Raw genomic sequence first — 23,454 nt, 5'->3', positions numbered from 1 at the left:
AATATTTACCTTTGAAATGTAGTGGAGTAGAAACGCTAAGTAACTTAAAATGGAAATACTTAGCCTATAGCTCTAATGTTTTACTTGAAAAAATGTACTCACTTTACTTTCCAGCGGTGTAAAGAACAAATGTGGTAATGTTATAAAGGTTAAATAATGTCTTGTGTCTCTATGATATAAATATTATCTGCTTCAGTCTCTGGTTATAAAGTAATTAAGATCCCTCTTCTTGCACCTTGTTGCCCAGGAGATGGCAGCATGTGAGTAATTTCCTCTGGGCCCTTTAACAAGGACATGATCTACCACTCTTAGGCTACAAACCTATTACTGATGTCACATTTCGCCAAATTGATGTTAAGAGGGATGCAAATATGTCCTGCAATTCATTCTCACTTGAAATGTTTTGCACTTTGTAATACACGAGCCACACACAGATGTTTTATGTGTTTTTTTAATTAACTTACACTGATAATGTTGTATAAATGGCAACAGCAACGCGAGCTGTGCAAGCCTTTTGAGAGGCAGACACACAGCTGGGTGTTGGACGGTTGCAATATGGCACAGTTTGAGACGTACGTTAAGACAGTACACTGATGCAGAAAATTATACTGTATAATATGAGCTGTCAGATTTACAGCGTGAGCAGGTGTTGCAGCAAATACAATGACAGACAATCAGTGGGGCAGTCTTTGTTACAGGAACATGAACGTTTGAATAACTGTTGGGCTCAGTGACACATTTGGCCTTTTGTTGTGATGTTGGAAAAAGGTCCATGACAAACGATTAAAGACAGTCAACATCCTACTGGGACCTTCATATAAGGAAGGTTTAGTTTCCTTTAAAGGTGACCCAGATGAGGAACATGGTAATGGGACATGATAAAAGCTGTTTTCTCCTCAGTTAGTAGACAATGATATGGCATTAATGCAACAATCACAATGTTTCTGGGGTGGTAAAAGTTCAGCTGTGAATAAGTCATTTTGTTCCAGCATCACCAGCTGCAACATGTCAGTCTTCTCTCTCATAGATGTGGATTAAAATAAGTCGGCTGGACGAAACCACTGGACATGAAGGGATGCAAGAGCCCTCCAGTGGATGAAAGCGGAACACCTCCGGCCGTGTGGAAGATCACATTCCCAGAGCTGAAGTTGGGGAAAGTTTGGTGGAAGCCGGCGGAACTCGCCCCGCAGGTGGTCGGGTTTGGACTGACGTTGACCAGGGAGTTGGAGCCGGGCTGCAAGGTGCTGTCCGCTCCAGGGTTCTGCTTTTTCCACTTGGTCCTCCTGTTCTGGAACCAGATTTTCACCTGGGTCTCCGTCAGACTCAAGGACAGGGCCAGGTTTAGTCTCTCGCACACGGACAGGTACCGAGTCGAGCGGAACTTGTTCTCCAGAGCCACCAGTTGCTCGTACGTGAACGCCGTTCTGGCTCGACGTGGTTTGGCGCACGCCTGGTCCGTGCGCCGCCGCTTGTGCGTTGAGGGGTCCTGCTGCTGGGTGGCGGCGGCGGCTGACTCTCCGTAGTCCTGCTCCCCGGTGAGACCGGGCTCTGTTTCAGCCAGTGGGGAGAGCAGGAGGGGGTCGGCAATGTGTGCCTGATGCATGGAAGATGGAAAGTGTTCATCTCCTGTCTCTTCACCTGGAAATATAAAAAAGGATTTAGCACAACATCCTGTAAACCTCTGCAGCAAATTTAGCACCTATCGGACAGTGTAGGACCGTGGTTCTACACCTTTTCCGTGTCAGGGACCCCTAAATTGATACAAATTAGGACACGGAACCCCATTTGATAAGATTTCCCTACAGGGAGTGAAACCTATATGATCAGAATAGTAACTCTTATTATGACTCTCACTCACATTGGTCACTTCTATAGTGAATTACATAGAGAATATAAACTATTCCCCATGTTTCTGGGGGAACTCTCCTGGAACTCCCTCAAGGACCCCTGGGGGTCCCCAGACCCACTGGTTGAGAACCACTGTTGTGAGGAATTGCTAGATTTGAGTCATATTAGTATTAATTCATTTTCCAGTCGTTAGAGCACTTCTGAACTATTTTAAGGTGAAACTGTATAGTCCCTGTCCAATGTTCGATTTGTGTTGAAGGTACCACATATTTTTGGGGCGGAAAAAGCCTATAAAGGTGACAATTGGACGTCAAGACCTGACGTCAAAATGCTTTAAGTTACAACTGGTTCAAGTTCAGTTTTTTTCTTTTTCTGTGTTTTTTTCTCTTAATTGCTCCCTGACCGTTTTGATTTGTTGGATTGACCTGGCAGCTCATCTTTATCCTTTGGCCCAGTGTTCTCATTGCATTGTTCCTATTGAAAACAACCCTCTGGTTAGAAGTGCCTTTGTAGTAATAATAGCATCCATGTGCTTGCCCAGTGTTATCTGTTGTGTTTTTATATTCTTAAAATATAACTGATTAATTGACTGTATTTTCAAAAATAAATATTGAGTTGTTTTGAGACTTACAAGTTGGTTAAATGGGTTATATATTGTGGCCGTGGTGCTGAAAGGACAGCTCCTGACCAGACAGAAGTCACAGTGTCAAATGTCCACCCTGCAGGTCCCAACACCTGCTTAAGAAGTGCAGCATCTCCTCTTTGTCCTGTTTGAACCTCAGTTTAAAATACCAAAACACACAGAGGGCCTCAAGTTTACATCTGTAAACATCTGCTTGATGGAGCAGAACGGAGCACAGATTCAGAGAGAGAGAGAGAGAGAGAGAGAGAGACTTGGTCCCTAATCCTTAAATAATTTATAAACCACACGGCGCCTCAAATGTCATGTTGCGGAAAGAAATCCCGTCTAAATCCAGCCCCGCCGCCTCAGCCGTGACGTGCTAATGGAGTTTCATATTTGCGGGCGGATCGATAAATGTCATCTATTTAAAGGGAAGTTTTAATCGAGCGATATTTAGGATCAGACATGGATGGGGTGTGAAGTTTGTACCTGCAAGGTGCTGGAGGGAGATATGCAGGGATGCAGTAATGGGATATCGATCAAAGCATCCTCAATGGGACGATTTAAACAATTATCTGGCCTGCCTGTCCCAGTGCCAATCACACACACTGGGGCTCTGGGAGCAAGCCTTTTGTAGGCTTCCTTGAAAGGAAACGCAGCCTTGGAAATTAAGGGAAGGTCACACAGAGATGACAATAAATCTGATAGAAAATAGCGTCTCACTTTGCTGGTGTTTTTTAGTCCAGACTGAGAGCTAAAAAAAAAAAGTTTTTATTGTAAGATATCATAATAAAGATCTATTTTATTCATGCACTCATTTTTTTTTTTTTTTTTTTTTACTTATTGCTGGTTTAAGAGTTAAAAAGCTAAAAAAAAAAAAAGACAAAGCAAATGTTTTACTGGAGGAGGAATTTCCACAATCTGGCAACCAAAAAGTTATTCTAATTAATGGCTGATCTATAAAGCATTATCAATTGACTTATTATCCATTAATAAAGCCATTAGGTACAGCTTATAACCCCTTTAAAAGTATGCCTCATAAACCGGTAGCCATATATTATATTATTGGATTATTGGCATTTATTTTGATTTATGGATTTATTTATTTAGAATTATTTACTTTTATTTTATTTTTTTGGGGGGGTAGTTTAATTGATGACAATGCAGCATATTAAATAAACCCATCATATGTTTTGTGTGTAAAATGTTATGACAGGGGTATGGAAGCCGATAAGTTTGGATGTTTTTAAAATAACTGGCACATACAATAAAAAAACAACATATTACACCTTCATTTTATAGGATTAATATTCTCTGTTTTCTCTACCTGCTTTCGTGCGCTCATCTCTGAAGTCTCTTCCTGCAGTGCTGTCCGACTCCAAACTTGTTCCATCCTCTTCTTCATGTGGCAACTTCTCCTTGGAAAGTTCGTTTCCCCTTCTGCTGTTGAATTTGTTCGGATCCAATATGTCAATTATAGAAAAGGAAATCTTATGACTGGATGTCATTGTCACGTCACAGTCCTTTGGGTCCAGCATCCTTTATATAATAGAGAGAAAAACCTTTTACAGAAGGAAAAAGGACTCTGTCGTGCGTAATTACGCGTGCGGAGAGGAACTTCTCATAGTTTAGCGTGAGACTTCTCCTCTTCAAGCTTCATCAAACCGGGTTCAGTGTTAGTGGTGGTGATGATCCTTCCGTGTGTGGACTTCCAGCTCCTCTGCTTCTGTCTGTCTGTCTGTCTGTCTGTCAGTCTCTGAATGAGATGACCGGAGCGCGCTCTTTAAAGCGTCTGTTCCACCCACTACCACCACCACGTGACACAAACACTATTAGTGTTTCACACGACCGCCTAATGGGCTCAAAGCATTCGTCGATAATCACCCATATCATTAAATTCAATAATCCACGACCTGAAAGTAAATCGTGCACAGATGGCGCCTGATCCACATCAGAGAGGACACTGTCTCCACAAATTGGACTCTTTTAGAGGCGTCAGGAAGGAGATTGTCCCTTGAGCCCTTGAGCTACAGAAAAAAAACATTCTCTTAATCAAAACTGCTTCTGCTTATAAACTCAGAGAGCAACGACGAGGTGTCAATACAGGAGGCATCAATTAGTAAATGTGGAAAGAAAATCAAACACCTTGATGTCTATCTGGGCTATTTATAATGTATCCAGGTGATATATACTGTATAGGTGTTGATTTACTATTCAGGAACACACACATTATGATCATTTCCAGGTATTATGAAGCCATTGTGTTTCATTAACATTTTAAATTGGCTTAAATTTAAAATAAATGGATGAAGGTAACTAATGGTTATAGCATATCCTGTAGTGGGTAGAGAAGGAGCAAATATGATTTTAAAAAAAAGGTATTTTTATAAAACTGTCACTATATCCTGACAGTAGTGCATGAAACAACAAAAATCATGTGCCTCTGTGTCCTCCAGTGCTCCTAATGGCATCTGCAAGATTTCACAGACCGGAGGAAAACATAAAATCAGAGCTGTGCTGGAGCCTTGCCGTCTCTGAGCAGCTGTCAATCACTCGCGAACTCCAATCAAACAGTCAAACTAGGCAGCGTTGATCAAATATTAATCAATATCTGTTACTCTATTGCCTATTTCTCACGTAAAATGTTTTCAGAAACATCTTGTAGTGTACAGTTTAGCTGTAAAATTAAAGTTTCTGATCCGTCAGCCATGTTGAGATCAGTTGAGGAAAAACCAAGCATCGCCCACCAGCCGGAGCAAACTTTCTCATTTTACAGCTAAACAGTACACTACAAGATGTTTCTGAAAACATTTGAGCCGAGAAATAGACATTATAGTAACAGAATATTGATTCATATTTGATCGGCAGTGGCTAGTTTGACCATTTGATCGGAGTTCACAGCTACCTCCGTTGAATGAACAGCCAATAGGAACGCTCTCTCTCTGAAATGACGTGGGATTGGAACAAAGTCTCTCTAGATTTTTTAAACCCTGAAAACAGAGCCATGAGGAGGTGCAGAAATCTAGTTTTCTCTCAGAACACTTGAATTACAATATGCTGAAAGGTTATTATGGATTTTTTGCCCAATGATGCCAAAAACATTCTGCCTACTGCAGCTTTAATAACAGAAAACGGTTTATTTTCCTGCTTGCATTATTTGTGACAATCCATACCAAATGACAGTAACTTACTTATTAGAGAAATCTAAATAAGATGTGTGTTTTGGACAGACTAAAAGGATCCATGATGAATCACTAGATTTTTAGATGCTTCTTATAAGCATTCAGAGCTAAATTGCAGGCATACAATGAATACGGCGGATTGTCTTCTCACCTGAGGTGATAGATTTTATACTCACTATCAGTCGGCTCCCTGGTCTCTGCTATTAGTATTCAATATCAAGTGACATAGGGTTGTTTAAAGCTTGATGCCTGGTGATGGCTAAAATGGTGAAACCAGCGCAGGATCAATATTCCCAGCAGGTGTCCAATACAGATAAAAGCTGATGGCTACAGACAGTCATTTTGGATACTGGAAGGCCAAACCAGTAGCTGCAACAGCACAGGAGCTTCCTTTGACTCCACTAAACGACCTACTTGCATTTACAGTGAATGTTTTTCCTTTAATTTAATTATAGTGATTTGTGTTTTTGTAGGATTAGGTTCAAATTGGTGGTAAAAATTTACTTTTTTCTCAGGATAGCTGTGATTTAACATATTTTACCATCTAAGCCTGTGAGGTCTTCAGTGTGTGTGGTTGAGACAGATGCCATTTCTCTGTCTGTAGCTCTGTCTGGTGTTAGTGACATGGGGGATCATGTTTACACACTCGCTCAAATTCCTCCCCTACACAATTTCCTGTGTTACTTATACAGTTTTGGGGTGATTACTCTGCTACATGGAGGTTTCATTGCTACCCAGTCATAGTCTGGTGCACTGGCACGGTCTGCAGTAGTTACATAGTCAAACATTTGTTAAAGCCGCCCCTACAGGGTGTCTGCGTGTCCGCATTTGCATGTGTATGCCACTTGCACGGCCATTACTGTAGTCCCTCCATATGAATGGGGCCCACTGCGCACTGGAGGTTTACAACTTCCTACGAGAAAGCCCGGTGGCTGGGCATCTGTTTGTGTGGGTCGGCGGGACAAAAGGGACAAGCCCCGGGGACAAAGAGGCCCTCAGGTAGACCGCAGAGAGCGGGAACAAGCAGCTGTCTCCGCTCCGAGTCTGTACGGGCCGTGAGCGAGACTTCAGAGAGGAGCGCTCCACCGCAGGGAGCCAAAGAGACACACTTCCATCCAAGACCCCCCTCGAGGGTCAATAAAGTCATCACTTCACATGGAGGCTGCCCCCAGTCTGCTAAACGTCAGATAATTTGTCTAATGGCAGGAGCAGCGTTATGAGCTGAGGCCCTACTCGCAGACTGAATAGTGTCTATTGTTTTCTCTAAAGTCCTCCACTGTCTCCCCAACTCTCCTGTAAAGTGGGACTCAAACAAAGGGTCAGCAAGTGTTTGATGAATCATTACATGGTTTGATCTGTTTGATCTTCCGTGCCAGATTCCTGAACTTTGTAGTTTGTAGTTGTGGTTTCTAAGATACAGAAACATCCGGGATACAAGACAAGAACAAGATGGGCACTTTAAAAAGGAAAACATCATGCTTTTATGATCTTTTGAGGGAGTCCCAACCGCCCAAATTTGAAAGCCTTAAAGGATAACTTCGGTATTTTTCAACCTGGACCCTATTTTCCCATGTATTTGTGTCAAAGTGACTAATGGGGACAACACTTTTCGAAATTGGTCCAGTATTGAGGGAGAATGCTGCAGCCACCAGCCGCTAAACGAGTTGTAATGTAATCATTTGGGGCAACCTGGTACCGTCAGTTTACGTCCAGTAAAAGTGTTTGTTTTTGACACTGACAGGCTCAGATTTACAGATTCAGAGTCACTTAGACACAAAAACATGAGAAAATAGGGTCTAGGTTAAAAAATACCAAAGTTGCCTTTTAAGAGATGCTAGGAGAGGGACACAGGGGAAGAGATAAATGGTGACATTATTGGATCATGGTTTGTGTCTAGGGAAATGCAGCCACATCTGATTAATTATAAAATTATCAATAAAATGTATTGGACCCCAAGTAGAATGGCAAGTCAGAAGACTTGTGTGGAGATGTGATACTATTGTGGCACTCTCAGTTGTATTCATGCCCCATGATAGATCTTCTATGGTCGAAGATTATCACCTTCATCAATACAGTGATGACTTCTTCACTGGTACAAGGACCAGTGCTTTGCTTATTAGCCGTGTTGCCAGTGGGAAGTGGTCTGAATGCCCACCAGAAAAATGATGTTATAAGCTGATGGATAAGCAAGATATTTACCTGAAAATATGGGGCCCTTTTGTCACGGTAACCTGATGTGTTGAACTGTTCCAACATTTCCAATTAAATTAAAACTAGGGCTGTCAAAGTCAACGCAATAATAACGCGCTAACGCAAATTTGATTTACGCCACTAATTTCTTTAACGCATTAACACAAGTTGTGAATTTTAGGTTGTAGAGGGCTCAGTTTTAATGCTAGAGTGAAGATAATGGCATCATATGAAACTAGAAAAATCAGAGAAATCCATTGATATCAACCATGTCATACTAGCTTGTCGCGAAGGAGGCTAAATAATGCTCCAAATTTACGCTAAATTTTGGTGAGGAAAAACTGGCATGGCCATTTTCAAAGGGGTCCCCTGACCTCTGACCTCAAGATATGTGAATGAAAATGGGTTCTATGGGTACCCACGAGTCTCGATCGATTGACAGCCCTATTTAAAACATTACAAAAATGAATGTGATGTTCTATATGACATGTATAATTTGCGGTATTATTTAGTTCATATAATATGATGTACTATTCGGTACATACAGTATGTCACGTAGACTATATACTATATGTAACGCTCTACCTCTAAAGGCTATATTTCCTTTATCCTTGTTTCCTATCCTTGTAATGTCTTAGGTGTAGTTTGCTGTTATATTTTGATATTTTAGTGTGTGACAACATTTACTGGCTATGTATGTATGTTTATCCTTTTGAAAAAAAAACAATACAAACAAAAGATATAGTAAAATCACTGAACAATGTATTAATGCTTTTGCCTGTTTTGGCCCGTAACTGTACACTTTCCATTACTGTTCAGCTCCAACAGCGTACCAAACTAGCTAGATTTTCTACCTTCCTGTCTGTCTCCATTCATTTCAGTATGATATGAGTATCAACATCTTTGATTATTATTCTTAATCTATCAAATCAACATCATCCTTTTCACAGTATCCACATTTGCTTACTATTTATAGTACTATCTGCGGTTGGTAACAACATACAGTAGCTGGTTTTTGGCAGCTGATTTGCAAAACTTGGATGCAACTGATCAAGACTGAGTTGTGCAGGGATGACGTATTTTTGTAGGCCAACCAGGAAGTTAGCATCACCCTGGTTCCCTCGACAAATAGCCAATGGGATTTCACCATTGGGTTTTGGATTATTGCAGAAAATAAGACCGGCGGCAAACAAACGTTTATGATACTTACACATTTTGTTCAGCAAGATAATCTCCACAAATGAGCATCACTTATATGATTTTTGAAGCGTATATACAATTGCCAGAAGTAAAAAGCTAACGTTAAGCTATAAACAAACTACACCACGGTCGCATGACGTCACGTCACCACCGCTCAGCTAAAGGCGGACGAGTCGACGTGATGATGTTTAGTAGTTTCATTTAGCCAACCGCATTTTTGAAAACATGTAGAAGCTTCAAAAATGAATTTATTGATGTATTTTATGTTGTAGAACAAAACGTTAAAATATCTTAAGATTGTGTTATCTAACTAAAAACCCATTAAAAAAAAACATCGACTTCCAGGCGAGAGAACAGGAAATGCTAAAATGCTAACTCATTTCCAGATTTTAGGATTCATTCCTGCACCACTCTATGTGCCTTTGACAAAAAACAAAGTGTACTAAATGATAACTGATGCAATACAAATCATACACAGCTTTAGTCTTTGCATTTAATTTCATACTGTGCTGACATGAAATAAAGCTCATAACCTATGGCATTATTTGGAAAATTGTAAGCAAGATTTGGCCATTTGACTGAACATGCAACACTACCTTTGAGCTACTACCCATGTTTCTACTTTATCTGCACCGAGTTGGCACTGCTGTGTGCCACTGTAGATCAATACAGTATAATCTTCCTCAACGGGCATGAAGCTCGAAGTCTCCTCTTCTGCACTGCACGACCTACGGGGATTTTTGCTGCCAGGCCTCCTTTCAGTTAGACCTCTGTGTTTGTTTGACTCTCTCTAACAACAAGGTCAGTGGCATTGCCCAGTAATTGTCCTAACGGCCTGTATACCTGTTGGGTGGAGGCGAGTAATGAGAGTTTTTCATTATGGGCGGGACGGGTGAGTGCGCCTGGCAGATGCTGACAGGCAGCAGATGTGTAAAGTTGGGGGTGATTTGTAAAGGGGTCAACTGCATCACAGAGGAGATGGAGGGCGATGTGGGGTGGGGGTAAATTATGCTGAGGGACACTGTCAGTCACAACAAGGTAAAGGTCAGTTCACACGTTGATGTTTGTCAACTAACAACCGGCACAGTGTGGTCATGTCGGCAAAGTGTGCAAACTTTCCAACACATACTGACCGGAGATGTGTAGTTCATAGTTTATTGCATTTCTTTAAGACTTGTCACAATTTGTTTTCATGTGAAAACCCTCCTTATAGCTGGATTTACATGTACAAAAAAAGATCTTAATTTGTATGTGATTGTTCTGATGTTCTTTAAAGGGGACATATCATGCTCAATTCCAGGTTTATACTTGTATTTGGGGTTTCTACTAGAACATGTTTACATGCTTTAATGTTAAAAAAAACACTTTATTTGTCTCATACTGTCTGTCTGAATATATCTGTATTCACTCTCCGTCTGAAACGCTCTGTTTTAGCGCCTGTCTCTTTAAACCAACCCTGTCTCCCACAAAATAACGTTCCCATACAACTAAATTGCAGAACCAAAATACGTTATGAGGTAAACATATTTTTTCCCAGATTACGGTCACATGTTTAAACAGTTTTAAACACGTGATTGAAACAAAACGGAAACGCAACAAAACAACTGGGTTAGGTTTAGTGGAAAAAACATCATGGTTTGGCTTAAATTTTTTGGCAATAAATGACAACGTTTCACATGGGACACGAACGACGGTCTCCTGGGGAAAAGTCTGGTGTTTGTTGGAGCCATCCACCTCCACTGCCAGACAGCCCGCCAGTAGTGTACTTTCTCGCTTATTATACCCGTTATTATTCAATAATCTTTTTATTCAACGCATTTTCATTCACGGTGACTTGATATACTACATTACCTCCTTGTGGGTTGGTAGGCACTACAGATACCCAAATGTATGTTCACAAGCACTAAGAAAGTTAGTTTTTCATGATATGTCATGAGAATATACCCAATATTTCCAAGAAGTGAAAGTCAATTGTTTGTTCCACTGAAACATCAGCACCCAGCAGCAGAGCTATGCTTCCGTATTTTTGACTGAAGGCGACTACCGTAAAACGTCTGCCTACAAAGTGCCATACAAAAGTGAAATAAAATTATTTTTATTCTATGGTCATATTCTACCGAAATGGCCTGTGTTGAACAATAAAATATTGGTTTTCAAGCGTTTTCAGTTTTTCTGTCAAAATTGCGGCAGCAGTTGTTGGAAAAAAAGAAAACACTTGAGTTTCGTCTCTTTGTTTCTATACTCTTCGATATACCACCCACGGCTTCAAAACTACATTTGCAAAAGTGCACCATATTTTTTCTCTTAAGCAAATCAGAGCAGACTGGACTTTTCAGGAGGGGGTCTTAAAGAGACAGGTGATAAAACGGAGCGTTTCAGACAGAGGGTGAATACAGGTATATTCAGACAGATAGCATGATTAAAATAATGTGCTTTTTGAATATTAAAACGTGAAAACATGTTCTAGTAGAAACCCAAAATACAAGTATGAACCTGAAAATTAGCTTGATATGTCCTCTTTAACACTTGGAACTACATAGGATCTGTTTTTCTCCTGCTCAGAAAACCACAATTGTGCCCCATAAAAACTTAAAATTCAGTCTTGTGTTAATGCAACTACAAAAAACAGGGGCCAAAGCAAGTCATTATCTGTTTCCATGTAATTGTTATGTAGACTCTGTACAAAAGAAAAACAGGGATTTGTGCACACACAATAAGCATTAGTTTCCTCAGGCATTTATGTGGCTCTGCAGGTATACACAGATTCAGAAATCAATGAAAATCATGATCCTCAGTTGTGAGATAGCTGTGGGTGATGGACCAAGCATCGGGGCATTTGATCTCATTTCCATTCCTTAAGCTTGGGCTCACTTTTGATTGTAGAACAGAGAGCAGAGCACTGATGTGATAAAGACCATTAAATACTAATAGTACGGATTAATCTTTGTGAAAAACATTCGGGTGACACGGCAGCATTTTGCGTTCCCAGGGCACAAGGACTGGGTGCAAAGCTAAACTATCTTGGCCTAATGACCTGGCTAGACCTTCAGATTGTTCCGTCTGTAAATTACACAGATGTTTTTTACCGGCTTGTCCTCTGTACACACACACAAAAAAAGGGTGACCACAGGGAGGTGAGTGTAAAGGAAAGTGTAGATACTGTGAGAGACCAAGAGAAAACAGACAGAAAGCTGTGGGCTGAGGCCTGCTAGCAACGACATCTGCACAGAGCGCACTGTCACTCAACGTGAGCATTGATTAGCCATTGTTCTGAGAAGGTCACATCATAATTCATTAACAATAATTAGTCCCGCAGTGCCACCTGCACTCCTTCCCTCGATTGCCCTGTTAAATTACGAGCAACCATCACGGTTCACGCGTGGAACAATGAAGATGTATCCGCGACGCAAAGGCAAGAGCTATTAGTTACATTATTTAAATGGACCCGTTTAAACCTGGGGAGCTGTCTTTATGAAGGGCAATTAGGCACTAACCGTAATTGATAATTCGTGCTAATTACAATTAGGAAGTATAAATAGTGGGTGTAGGATTAATCATCATTGCGGTTAAGCGGGGAGCAGCCCCGGTGCAGGCTGGGTAGGTGTGATGGAAGGCAATAGATTATGCCCCATTCATCTCCATCTAGTGCAGAAACAGATTGTGTTTGTCCCTTTATATTTCTCCATTGACCATTATCTCTTTTTTGTTTCTGTGCCCTTGCCAAATGGTCCCACTAGGTTGTGAAACTGTGAGGCTGTAGTTAGTGAGCTGCAGAGTGAGAGCACAGTGGCTCTGTGGTGGTAGATGTTATATACTGGGAGGACTGGTTTCTTTTCATTCCTCACCAGCCTGAAATGATGACATGAAAGCCCAACAGAGTTGATCCTTTTACTACTGAGCAACTTTTGTTTTTGCAAGTTTGCTCAATTATTAACATAGAGTTGGTAGTTTAAGGTTTAATTAATGCTATTTGTTTCTAGTTCAGTAGAGAAAGCATTTTTTTGGAGATATATTTATTTAAGTTAGGTGTTTCTATACAGTTGCAATATATATTTTGTAGGACACATCCTTAACTGAGGCTGTTCTTTTATACGCGTTGTCGCGTTAACTGTGACAGTCCTAATTAAACTATTTGAACATATGGCTTTTCTTTTTGAGGAACGGAAGAGGTGCTCATGTGAAGACATAACAACCCATTCTTCAATATACTGGAGAGTTAGCATTCAGTAGAGCCAGAAACTCTCTTTTTAACATGAACATACAGTAGATGACCCAATGTTTTAATAATGAAAAAACGTACTAGCGCAAAAATGCAGCTGGTTTGGCAAACAGGTTACAAAATGCCAAGCCACAAAGTAAAGTCTCAAGGAGAAAACTTGAACTACAAAAACTCTCTCAGGAGTGAAACACAACACACGAGTAGCGACGACAAAGTGACAATGAAACAGGGGAAACACATGCTAACTAACATGCACTGACTAAATACACAAGGAGAGCAGGATGATTGGACACAGGTGGAACAAATCAGGGCGGGGCAGACAATCATTAAGGCAGGAAAACAGAAAGGCAGGAAGTAAAATCAAACGTGACACACATGGCGAGTATATCAAAATAAAACAGGAAACACTAAACGAATGAAACGAGGACTATAACAGAAAACCCCAAAACCCTAGAAACCAAAACGAAGTCTTAACAAAAAGTCCAACGGGCCCTGGGCACAGCGCCAGACCGTGTGACATCAGAACTACTTAACATCTATTTTTTTTCCTGACTTTATTTAGATTTTACAAACACTTCTACTTTTATCATAATTGGTGTTTTTATATATTTCGGTTTATAACAATAAAATCCCCATTATTTTTATTTTATTTTACTACCTTGTTCTGGGGTCAGTTTAATGTGTGTGTGAATACCTTCATGCCGCTCGCAGGGCACCGGGTCACATTTTTGATTAAATCTTTGGCCCTTCACCGCTAATTAGATGATGGCTCTCCCAAGGTCACCTCATCTGACCTTTGAACTTGGTATCTCGGGCCACGGGGATGAAGATCCATCTTAAGATCCATAATCTAATCTGGCACATTCGCTTGCTTTTCAGTGCACGATGACGACACAATAACATGTAACCTATTCCCCCCTCATGAAGAGATTCTGACGTCTTGTCTTGTTGGAGTTCAAATTAAACTACATGCTGCATTTATGCTAAAAGAGGACAGCGTTTCAAGCCACCAATGCATGTGAGTGTCTGCAATCTAAACAACTGCACTGATAAGTCAACAAACACATCAATTGCCTGACAGCGTCTTTGGTCTAAGGAGAGAAGACAGTCTGATTTAAATACAAATACAAAGCTGTCTTAGCTGAGCAAACAAACCAAATGGAAATGATCAGACTGGCCTCCCTGGTAGGTATGTAGACTCAGATGTGCCCCCATAAGACTTTATTGCTTTATTCACAAGGGATTTGAATTAATCATTGGTGTTAAGTTTGTATGTTTGTAAGAGAGAGACAAAAAGAGGACGACATGCAGGTCCCCGGCCCGCTCTGCTGCATGTGCACAATATGCAAGTCAAGGGTTTTGGTAATTGTGGTTAAACAAAGGGACCGGGAATTATTTATGATAATGAGCTGGGTCTCCATCCAGCAGAGTCAACCTAAAACCAGATACTTATTAACCTCCTAAAATGCATTTTTTTAAGGGTCAAGGGACAATTTCTTGCTCATCTGTATTGGTATTTAGCTGTGCAGATAGTTTGGGTTTTATTTGGGTGAACTAACCCTTCAAGGAAGCAGTTTTAAAACTCCTTTCCCCTGAGCCCAGAGGCGCATTCATTACTATTTTGTCCCTATTACTTGCCTCTACTCATTAGCATTCTGTACCTGTTTTGTATGATTAAAGAAATGGTGTTAAAAAGATTATTAAATTAAACTAAAAAAAATAATTTTATGGAAAAGTTAGGGGCATTCTTCTGTTTAAGTTTCAGTGTTGTTGATGTCAAATATAGTCCCAAAATGCTTCCTCACGTCGTGGTCTTCAGATGGGGCCCTGCACCACGAGCCCCCCCCCCCCACTAGCTAGCTGATAATTGCTACAGTGAGAGCTGGATCAGTGGAGCTGCTCTAATCAATAAAGTCTTCATCGGCCATTTCCCCTGATGATTCTCCCTCATTTCTCCCTTAATTGTTCTTTTTCATCAAACAAGGTCTGTGCCGTGAGCATGTGTGTGTATGTTTGTGTGCTCCCAGGAGCTCGTGCTCCGGTCCTCCCTCTCAATGGACTGTGGCTAACAGATTGCTAATGGAAGGCTGGGCTGAAAACAGCGGAGGGGAACCTTTGCCTCCTATAACTAGACGGTGACCTCCATGGGAGGAGGATTACTGTTGATCCAGGCTCAGGCCTCCCCAGAGCCGCTTCACTTCTGACACCGAGCGCGACCACAGACTCAAATAAAGACCTAAATATGTTGAGGCGACAGCTCAGCTGTGTTGTACTTTAACCCTGCGCAATAAACGGGGATGTAGTTTCAGCCTTGGACAGAGGATGCAGCGACTGATACCCAACATGCTCTTTATAAACCTTGTGTTTTTTGTAATTAGCTACAACTATACAGTATATTTTATAAATGTTACCGGCACATGTTGATAGCAGTGAAGCTGATTCCTATATTAAATTGGATATATCATGAAAAACTCACTTTTACAGTACTTGTGCACATACATTTGGGTATCTGGAGTGCCCACCAGCCCACAAACTGTGAAATAAGACGACCCAGTCAGTTTTTTTGTGGGCTAAATCAGAAAACATGTGATTCAACAAGCCATTCAGACATGGCTCCCCTTCCTATATGTCACATGCATGGCTCATTAGAATATATCACCCACAGCTTGAGAACTATACCTTTGCAAAGGTGCACCATATTTATCTCACAAACCAATCGCAGCAGACTGGGCTTTTTCGGGAGGGGGTCTTAAAGAGACAGGCGTTAAACGGAGCGTTTCAGCCAGAGGGTGACTACAGGTATAGTCAGACAGACAGTGTGAGAAAAATAATGTTTTTTGAACATTAAAGCATGCAAACATGTTCTAGTAGAAACCCAAAATACAAGTATGAACCTGGAAATGACCATGATATGTCCCCTTTAACCTCCTGATATTTTTGGCTGGACAGCAGAGAGCCAGCCCTACAAACGCAAAAGTCTGTCACAGAGTGACTGAGTGAAGTTACACAATCTGTCGGCCGAGTGTTGGAGTTTCCTCATTGGCCGTTGCTCTTTCAAAATAAAAAGGCTGGGAACGGTCCTTGATGCAAATGAGCCTGTCCAGCACAACGCTTCAAGCTCACGAAACTTGGACCAAGCTGTCAAACTAGGCGATCTAGTTCTAAAATGAAACGAGATTCAGCAGTGGCATAGCCTATTTCACATATTCAAATGTTTTCAGAAGTAGATTTGAGTGGATTTTTGGACAGAATAACAGTTTACGAGCAGGCCGCCATGATGTTTCCTGTTTGAAACGACAAGCAGAAAACCAGCGACCAATCAGATGCATTCCACGATATGGTACGTCACTGCTTGAACGGCCAGTTAAGTGGAGCAGCGCGTCCCCTAGTGTCCTTGCCGGACCTGGTGGACATGTAACGCTGGATTTAACATTATAGACATGACCACTGACTAGTTGTATAACAATTTAGCCACGAATTCACAGACTGACCATACACGGTCCAGACGTATACTCGGTTTTGACTGAAAAAAAATAATTTTCTCGCTCATCTGTATTTGATTTAGCTCTGCAGATAGTTTTATTTGGGTGGTTATTTTGGTCAACTAATCCTTCAAGGAATCAGTTTTAAACCCAAACCTGCAGACAACAACTTAACAAGGGAACAGACTCCCAAACGTAATATGTCATATATATATATGCATACATTCACCTTTCTAAAAGCAAAATCACATCAGCCATTTTTTTAATCATTTTGAGCCATTTTTGTTCCCTAACAAAGATTTTAAGCCTGACTTTTGTTCATTAGTGCCTGATATTTGTATTTGCCTCTTAAACACATCGGTCCGTGTTTATAGTTGCCCTCTGCTGCTCTGTAACCTTCATCCTCAAGACTGTTTTGGCCCATGACTGCCAAAGAATCGGAAATGATTGGGGTGTAATTGTTTTCCTTTAGCACTTATTGCCCTTCTGTGCTAGTAAAACGGCGTGGGTCCTCTCCTTCCCCTGGGGGGAGGAGGAGTCGCTGGCTTTCATAAGGCGTCCGTCCTGGCTGTCTGGCTCTGCAGGCTTCACTGCCCATGTGGGGCATCCAGCAGTCAAAGGACCAACTCTGATGGGGGGATATTTTGCGTCTATCAGGTAAATACAGATCATAACAGTGACACCAAATGGCACATTCTTACAGCTGTGACACTCATTTTCAGTTTGTTTTTTTGTTTTTATCCACATCTGTACCTTTTATAATGATCTATAGAGTCACTGTTCATTCAGTTCTGATTAATACAACATTAAATCCAGAAATAGAGATAATACATTCTGTCTATAGCCATCAAGAAAGGTTAAAGAGTTTACAGATTTTTAGACGTCAATGCACATTAAGAATTCTTCACTAAATACTCAAAATTACTTTTATTATAATTCTGGCACATTGAACCAACTGGGGGATCATCTGCCGGTGGGAGGCTGTGGTCATTAAGTGCTCTTAATAACATACGACTACCCTGAAATTAAAACGAATTGCTATCACTTTAACCTCATTGATTTCACACTCGCAGTACAGAACAGGGAATAAAGCCAAGAAAAAGTCACTGCCCAAATACTTTTGATTTCACTGTGTTTGACTGACGCAGCTCAGATTCTGTATCATCAGCAACACATTTTTCCCTACATTATACTTATATTTTAGATTACTTAGATTTGATTTATTTACACAGATAAAAAGGTACAAGTCGATATTATATAAACAACAACAAATGTGATGGAGAGGTGCAAAAAAAACCTCAGAGGGTCTTGATCAGGGCACTTTCCAGTGTTTATCAATTATAAAAAGAGAATAAAATATTTAAAAGGACGGTAAAGAAGAAGAAAAAAAGATAAAATTATACACACACTAGCAGACATCCATATATGCAAGTAGACAAAGTGATGAAATAGAATCTCATTATTATATTATCAACAAAAACTCATTATTAGTAAGTAATTTACAGAGATAACCCATAAGGAAAACATTGGGGAGATAAAAACAAACCTTTAACGGCTTTCTTAAATTGTTCTGGTGCCAACTTTAAAATATGAATGTATAAAATATAAATTATATATATAAAATATGAGATGGCAGAGCGTTCCATATCACTGAACCTTGGTAAATTAAACCAAACTGTTATTGAGATGGTTGTCACATTGGAGGAGTTTGTAGTTATTTCAAGTTAAATTATTGTGGGATTGTTAATTAATGAGCGAGTTTGATGTGCAGTTAATAATTCTTAATGCTCGTTTCTGAAGACAAAAAATAGGGACAAGATGACTTACTAAATACGCAAGAGCCAACCTCTGAGGAATGAGGCCATTTGTTATTATAATTGTGGTTTAATTGTGATTCTTAATTGTCTGAAAATGTAACAAGAATATCCATTCCCTAATTACAGAATCTCAATTAAAGATACAACCAAAACACCAGTGCCCATCACTATTTATGATATGGATGCATCAATCCGACTATTTCAGTCCTGATACCAATAGCCATACCTGGGCTTTGGGTAAACATCGCTTTCCCAACTTTGGAAAACTAAATGTGACAAATAAATACAAAGGTATATCTTTACTGAAGAATTGTAATTTATTATTAAAATAATAAAACGTACACCAATGACTTCTTCAAAATTAACAGGAATTATAATTCAAGTATAAACTTTTTCAATGCAGCAAAAAACAGGAATTAAAATCTCAGTATATATTGTATATAGGATATAAACATAGAATTGAATAGATCGGCCCCATTGTTACAGATACCCAATCCAGTTATTTCAGTCAGTATCGGCCCGACATCCAATATAAAATCATTTTCCTGACTTATATTATCCTATATTCTCCCTAAAAAAATATAATTACAATGAAACACGCCTTTCTTTTAAATCATCATAATTCAAGTTAAAAATTTATATTATTTCCAAATCAAAACCTGAAGTCTTGAATAACTGCAGAGCTAGAACAACTCTGTACGAGACGGTATACGCACGAGGAAAACGGCTAATTTTGCCATTAGAGCACACACATAGTGATAGGATTAATGCTGCAGTGGCACTCTGCCATAGCAATAAATAGGGTCTTTGATGAATCTGTCCTGTATTATGATTTATGGAAGCTTTAGGGTTGTTGACTTACAGGCCTTTATTGAGAAAATTAGATTTGAGTTGTCTAACAGCCGGGCCACTCATCTCCTCAGTAAACTGCCGTAGATTGTGCCGCCGTGGGTTTTATCGACATATTCCATTACTGAAGTCTTCACGTTTTATGACTATTTCCATAAATTCTCTCTGGGACAATCTCCGCTCTCTGTGGGGCTGATGGAGAGATCATCTCGGGGGGCTGTCGTTTGACGCTCCAGCACCCTCTCGCATACACATTTATACACACACATTCATCTATATACACTATATGAGCTGTGTGGCTCACTCTCTTCCCTCTCTCTATCTCATGATCAGAGACTCCCCCCCTCCTCTCGGTGATGGAAATGATTCACCAGACATCGAGGGAGAGAGGACGCAGAGTGTTGAATGAGTTTACAGATGATGAGAGCCTATAGTTCAGGTCAATCTGTATTTACAGCTCAATCACTTAACAGAGCACAGGCCTCTCTATTAGACCTCTATCTATCTGGCTGGCTGACAGTCAGCAGCAAATAGGGCCGTATAAGGGACAAGGAGGGCAACTGATAAGACCTCTGGGACGCAGAGAGCACTCTCAGGGGGGTTCGCTCCATTTTCCTCCCATCCCCGTTCCATTATTAATGCATTTATGGCAAACATTAAGTTATTCGTCAATTACAGGCCATGCCCTTAATTAAAAGGATGGGTTGGTAGGGCTAAATTGGCTGTAACCAGTTTCCACCAGTAGTTTCCTGTTTAATGTCTAGAGGGAATCATTTTATTTTGGTTTGTGTAGAAAAAAAACAAAGCAAAATTGATTCCCTGCTTGGTCCCGTTTGTCTCAGTTAATGCAACATTACAGAATGTTGATACTTTCCAGCACAGATGTTTTGTTGGTTTCATTAAAACCATCAGCATCAGTTTAAAACATTTATAAACATACGCATGAGGACCACAAAGGACAATTCAGTCCAGATACTTTAAAAGGAACAGTGTGTAGGATCTGGCGGTATCTGGCGGCGTGGTTGAGATTGCAACCTATGGTGGCCGACGCGAGAACGCAAATGGCCCTCTCTAGAGCCAGTTGTTGTAAGAGTAGCGTAGATCAATTGAAGCAGAGTCAGTGTGTAGAGTGTGTGTGTGTGTGTGTGTATGAGGGAAGTGAGTGGTGAAGCAAGAGAGAGAGAGAGCGGCGGCGACGGGAGTGAGTAACGTCATTGACTCCAGCCCAAGCCGTTCTGGGCTACTGTGGAAACATGGCGGTGCAACATGGTTTTGGTTTTGTTTGGTCTGCCACTGAGATTTCTGCCTCAATGCAAAGTAGGTAAGTGTTTAATTCAGTCAGTACTGCATGCTGCCTTGAAAATCATTTTATTTTGAAAAATACAATAAATCTGGCCGGAGGAAATGTCAAAGATATTTATCTTAAATCCTGGACAAACAAAATCAAACCCATGTGGCTAGATACCAGTAGAGGTAAGTGAGATGTTAGATGATCAATGACCTGCAGCCTAAATTGAGTGTCGTGTTGTGTAAATCAGGGTTATTATAGTAAACTGAAACTAAAACAAAAATAAGCAGTGAAAAATATTGTTAGTAAACTGAGACTAAATAAAAATTATATAATTTAAGAGAAACTAAAACTACATTTCCTCATTAAAAACTAATAAAATAAAAATAAGCATTCATTTATTTCACTTTTTTAGCTATAATATATCACTAACGAAAAAAGGAGGCAGCAAGCACCTGGCATAACCTTGGTGTAAATCCAAAATATATTTTTAAGAGTACTAGAATGAGAGTGCGAGAAAGTGTCCTAGATTATTATACTCCAGTAAAAGTACTTTAAATAATTCATACTCAAATACAAGTGAAATTACTTTGGTAAACATGTACTTGGATAAAAGTAAAAAGAAGATCAGTTAAAATTTTCAATTATCAATTATCATCATCATCATGTAGACCTCAACCCCATTTTCAAAAAGGGAAAAGGGGTTGAGGTCTATATGATGATGATGATATATGATAGACCTATTAAAGTAAAGAACACATTTAGGCTACAAAATAAAGCGCATTCACATGTCAATATACATGCATCACTGCACGGAGGCCAAACAAATGATAACTTCCTTTTATATAGACACACTTTGCAGCCAGTGCACACAAATGTGTTGTGGTCGTGCTCCAGCTTATAGTGTCTCTTGTGTCTCCTCCTCCTTTGAGTTCCCCACTCCTCTTGTCTTCCATGTCCCCAGCTTCTCTCTGTGTGTCTCTCTCTCTTATCCTGTCCTACAGTCAACCTGGGCCCAGTCTACCTGCTCACCTTCTGCCAATCACCTCTCCTGGCTCCCTGCTCTGCACACACCTATCATCAATCCACTCTTCAACTCCTCAGTGTTTCAACCCTGGCTTTCCATAACCACGATGGGTGCAACGAGCATTGTTATTAAGCCACATGCATTAAATAAAATGACACTTTTTATAGAAAACAGCAGAACAAATCATCACCAAAGCAGACAACAGAGACATGTATAACAATATTAACTCCACAGCTGCTGCAGCCACAAACACTCCCATTAAAGCAAGAGAGCTGCACAGTTTTTACACAACTTGTAGGCCACACACATGCATGCACACACAAACACGCACACACACACACACTGCTTCTCCTCTGGAGAGAGTTAAACCATCACAGTGAGTGTGTTATTGCAGGTCAACTCACCTGTTGGTGAGTCTGAACGTCATTCTTGAGTCTTGAGCACCGCAAAGTCCTCCTCAATCTGCTCCAGGTTCAACTTCTCTCCTCCTTCATTCATGTAACCGGTTCACTCAGTGTCTCTGTCCACTTGGCTCAACTCTGTGCCAATGCACTCCACATTTTGAGCTGAAAGAGGCTCTGCAGTCACTAGGGTTGGGTATCATTTGGATTTTTTCTGATACCGGTGCTAAAAAGATACTTTTAGGTGCCAGCAGAAAGGCCTCACACACACTCACTGAAGGTCAAAGTTCCTCAGTGACTCAGAAGTCACCTGGAGGATCTACATGTTTGCATTTTGCATGTAGCTTATGTTAGCCAGATCCAGCATGCACCTGGTACCTGTCACTCAATGCTGTGGGTGTGTTTGATTTAAGTCACTTGACTTGTTTGTGGGGTGGAGCAATAAATCAGAGATTCATTAGGGTAGATGCAACCTTTTTATTTAACAATGCAGTGAAACAATAATGCTGCTAAACTTAAACTATAGGCAAATGAATGATGCAATTTTTCATTATAATGCAGTTCATCAGGACTTTTTTTAATTTTGTTTTTACTCAGTAACAGATGCGATTTGAAATGTAGTGAAGTACAATACTCAACATAAAAAAATTGTGAAATAATTTATTTTAAAAATGTGCCCACTCAAGAAAAGTACAAGTGCACAAAAAACGAACTTTGTAACAGTAATGACAATAGGCTAAATTGGTTACTTCCACCCCTGGCTTTATATGTGTAGAGTATTTTATCAACACATCTACTGCAGAAAATGACAGTATGTAAAGTAGCCTAATTAGATACGCTAATGGTTAAATTGGCTACTATTTGCTATAGTATTTGTATATATAGTGGCATGTAATTTGGTTAAACTCCGAACTGAACCTCTATTTGGGTTCTTGCTTTTGTTTTATTGTAGAAATCATCATTTACTATTCTAGTTTTTGCTTTGGATTATGGCACAGGGAAGAGTGACATCACATATTGTGTGCTGTTTAATATGGAGTCAGATCTGTCTCAATATTTATGAATGCACACAGAAGGATTTACAAATGTATTTTGTGATTTATACAGGTATATACATATAAATGATGCACAAAAATATTTTTCAATGCACACAAAATAGTTATCATTGTATATAAATGTAAAAATAAATCCACATATAATAATAATAATATTATTAATAATAATAATAATAATAATAATAATTAAAGGTTCACAAATATTGTATGATGCACACACAAATATTTCTTGTTTAAATAAATGTAATAGAAATCCACAAATTATTTAAAAGTA

At 40.0% G+C, this 23,454-nt stretch overlaps 1 protein-coding gene across 1 annotated transcript; it reads right to left on the bottom strand.

Moving 5' to 3' along the window:
- Window positions 1-437: 437 nt before the first annotated feature.
- nkx1.2la (NK1 transcription factor related 2-like,a) lies at window positions 438-22,536 on the bottom strand. The gene is made up of 3 exons (XM_074646152.1): window positions 22,129-22,536; window positions 3,798-4,009; window positions 438-1,638 (listed from the first exon to the last, which is right to left on the bottom strand). The coding sequence occupies exons 1-3, from the start codon at window positions 22,149-22,151 to the stop codon at window positions 1,022-1,024; spliced, it is 852 nt and encodes a 283-aa protein (XP_074502253.1). The 5' UTR covers window positions 22,152-22,536; the 3' UTR covers window positions 438-1,021.
- Between the last annotated feature and the right edge of the window lie 918 nt (window positions 22,537-23,454).

This window comes from Sebastes fasciatus, chromosome 9 (genome assembly GCF_043250625.1).
Source record: "Sebastes fasciatus isolate fSebFas1 chromosome 9, fSebFas1.pri, whole genome shotgun sequence".
Lineage (NCBI taxonomy): Eukaryota > Metazoa > Chordata > Actinopteri > Perciformes > Sebastidae > Sebastes > Sebastes fasciatus.
The sequence above is the reverse complement of the archived record's forward strand: the minus strand, read 5'-3'. Positions and strand labels throughout refer to the sequence as shown.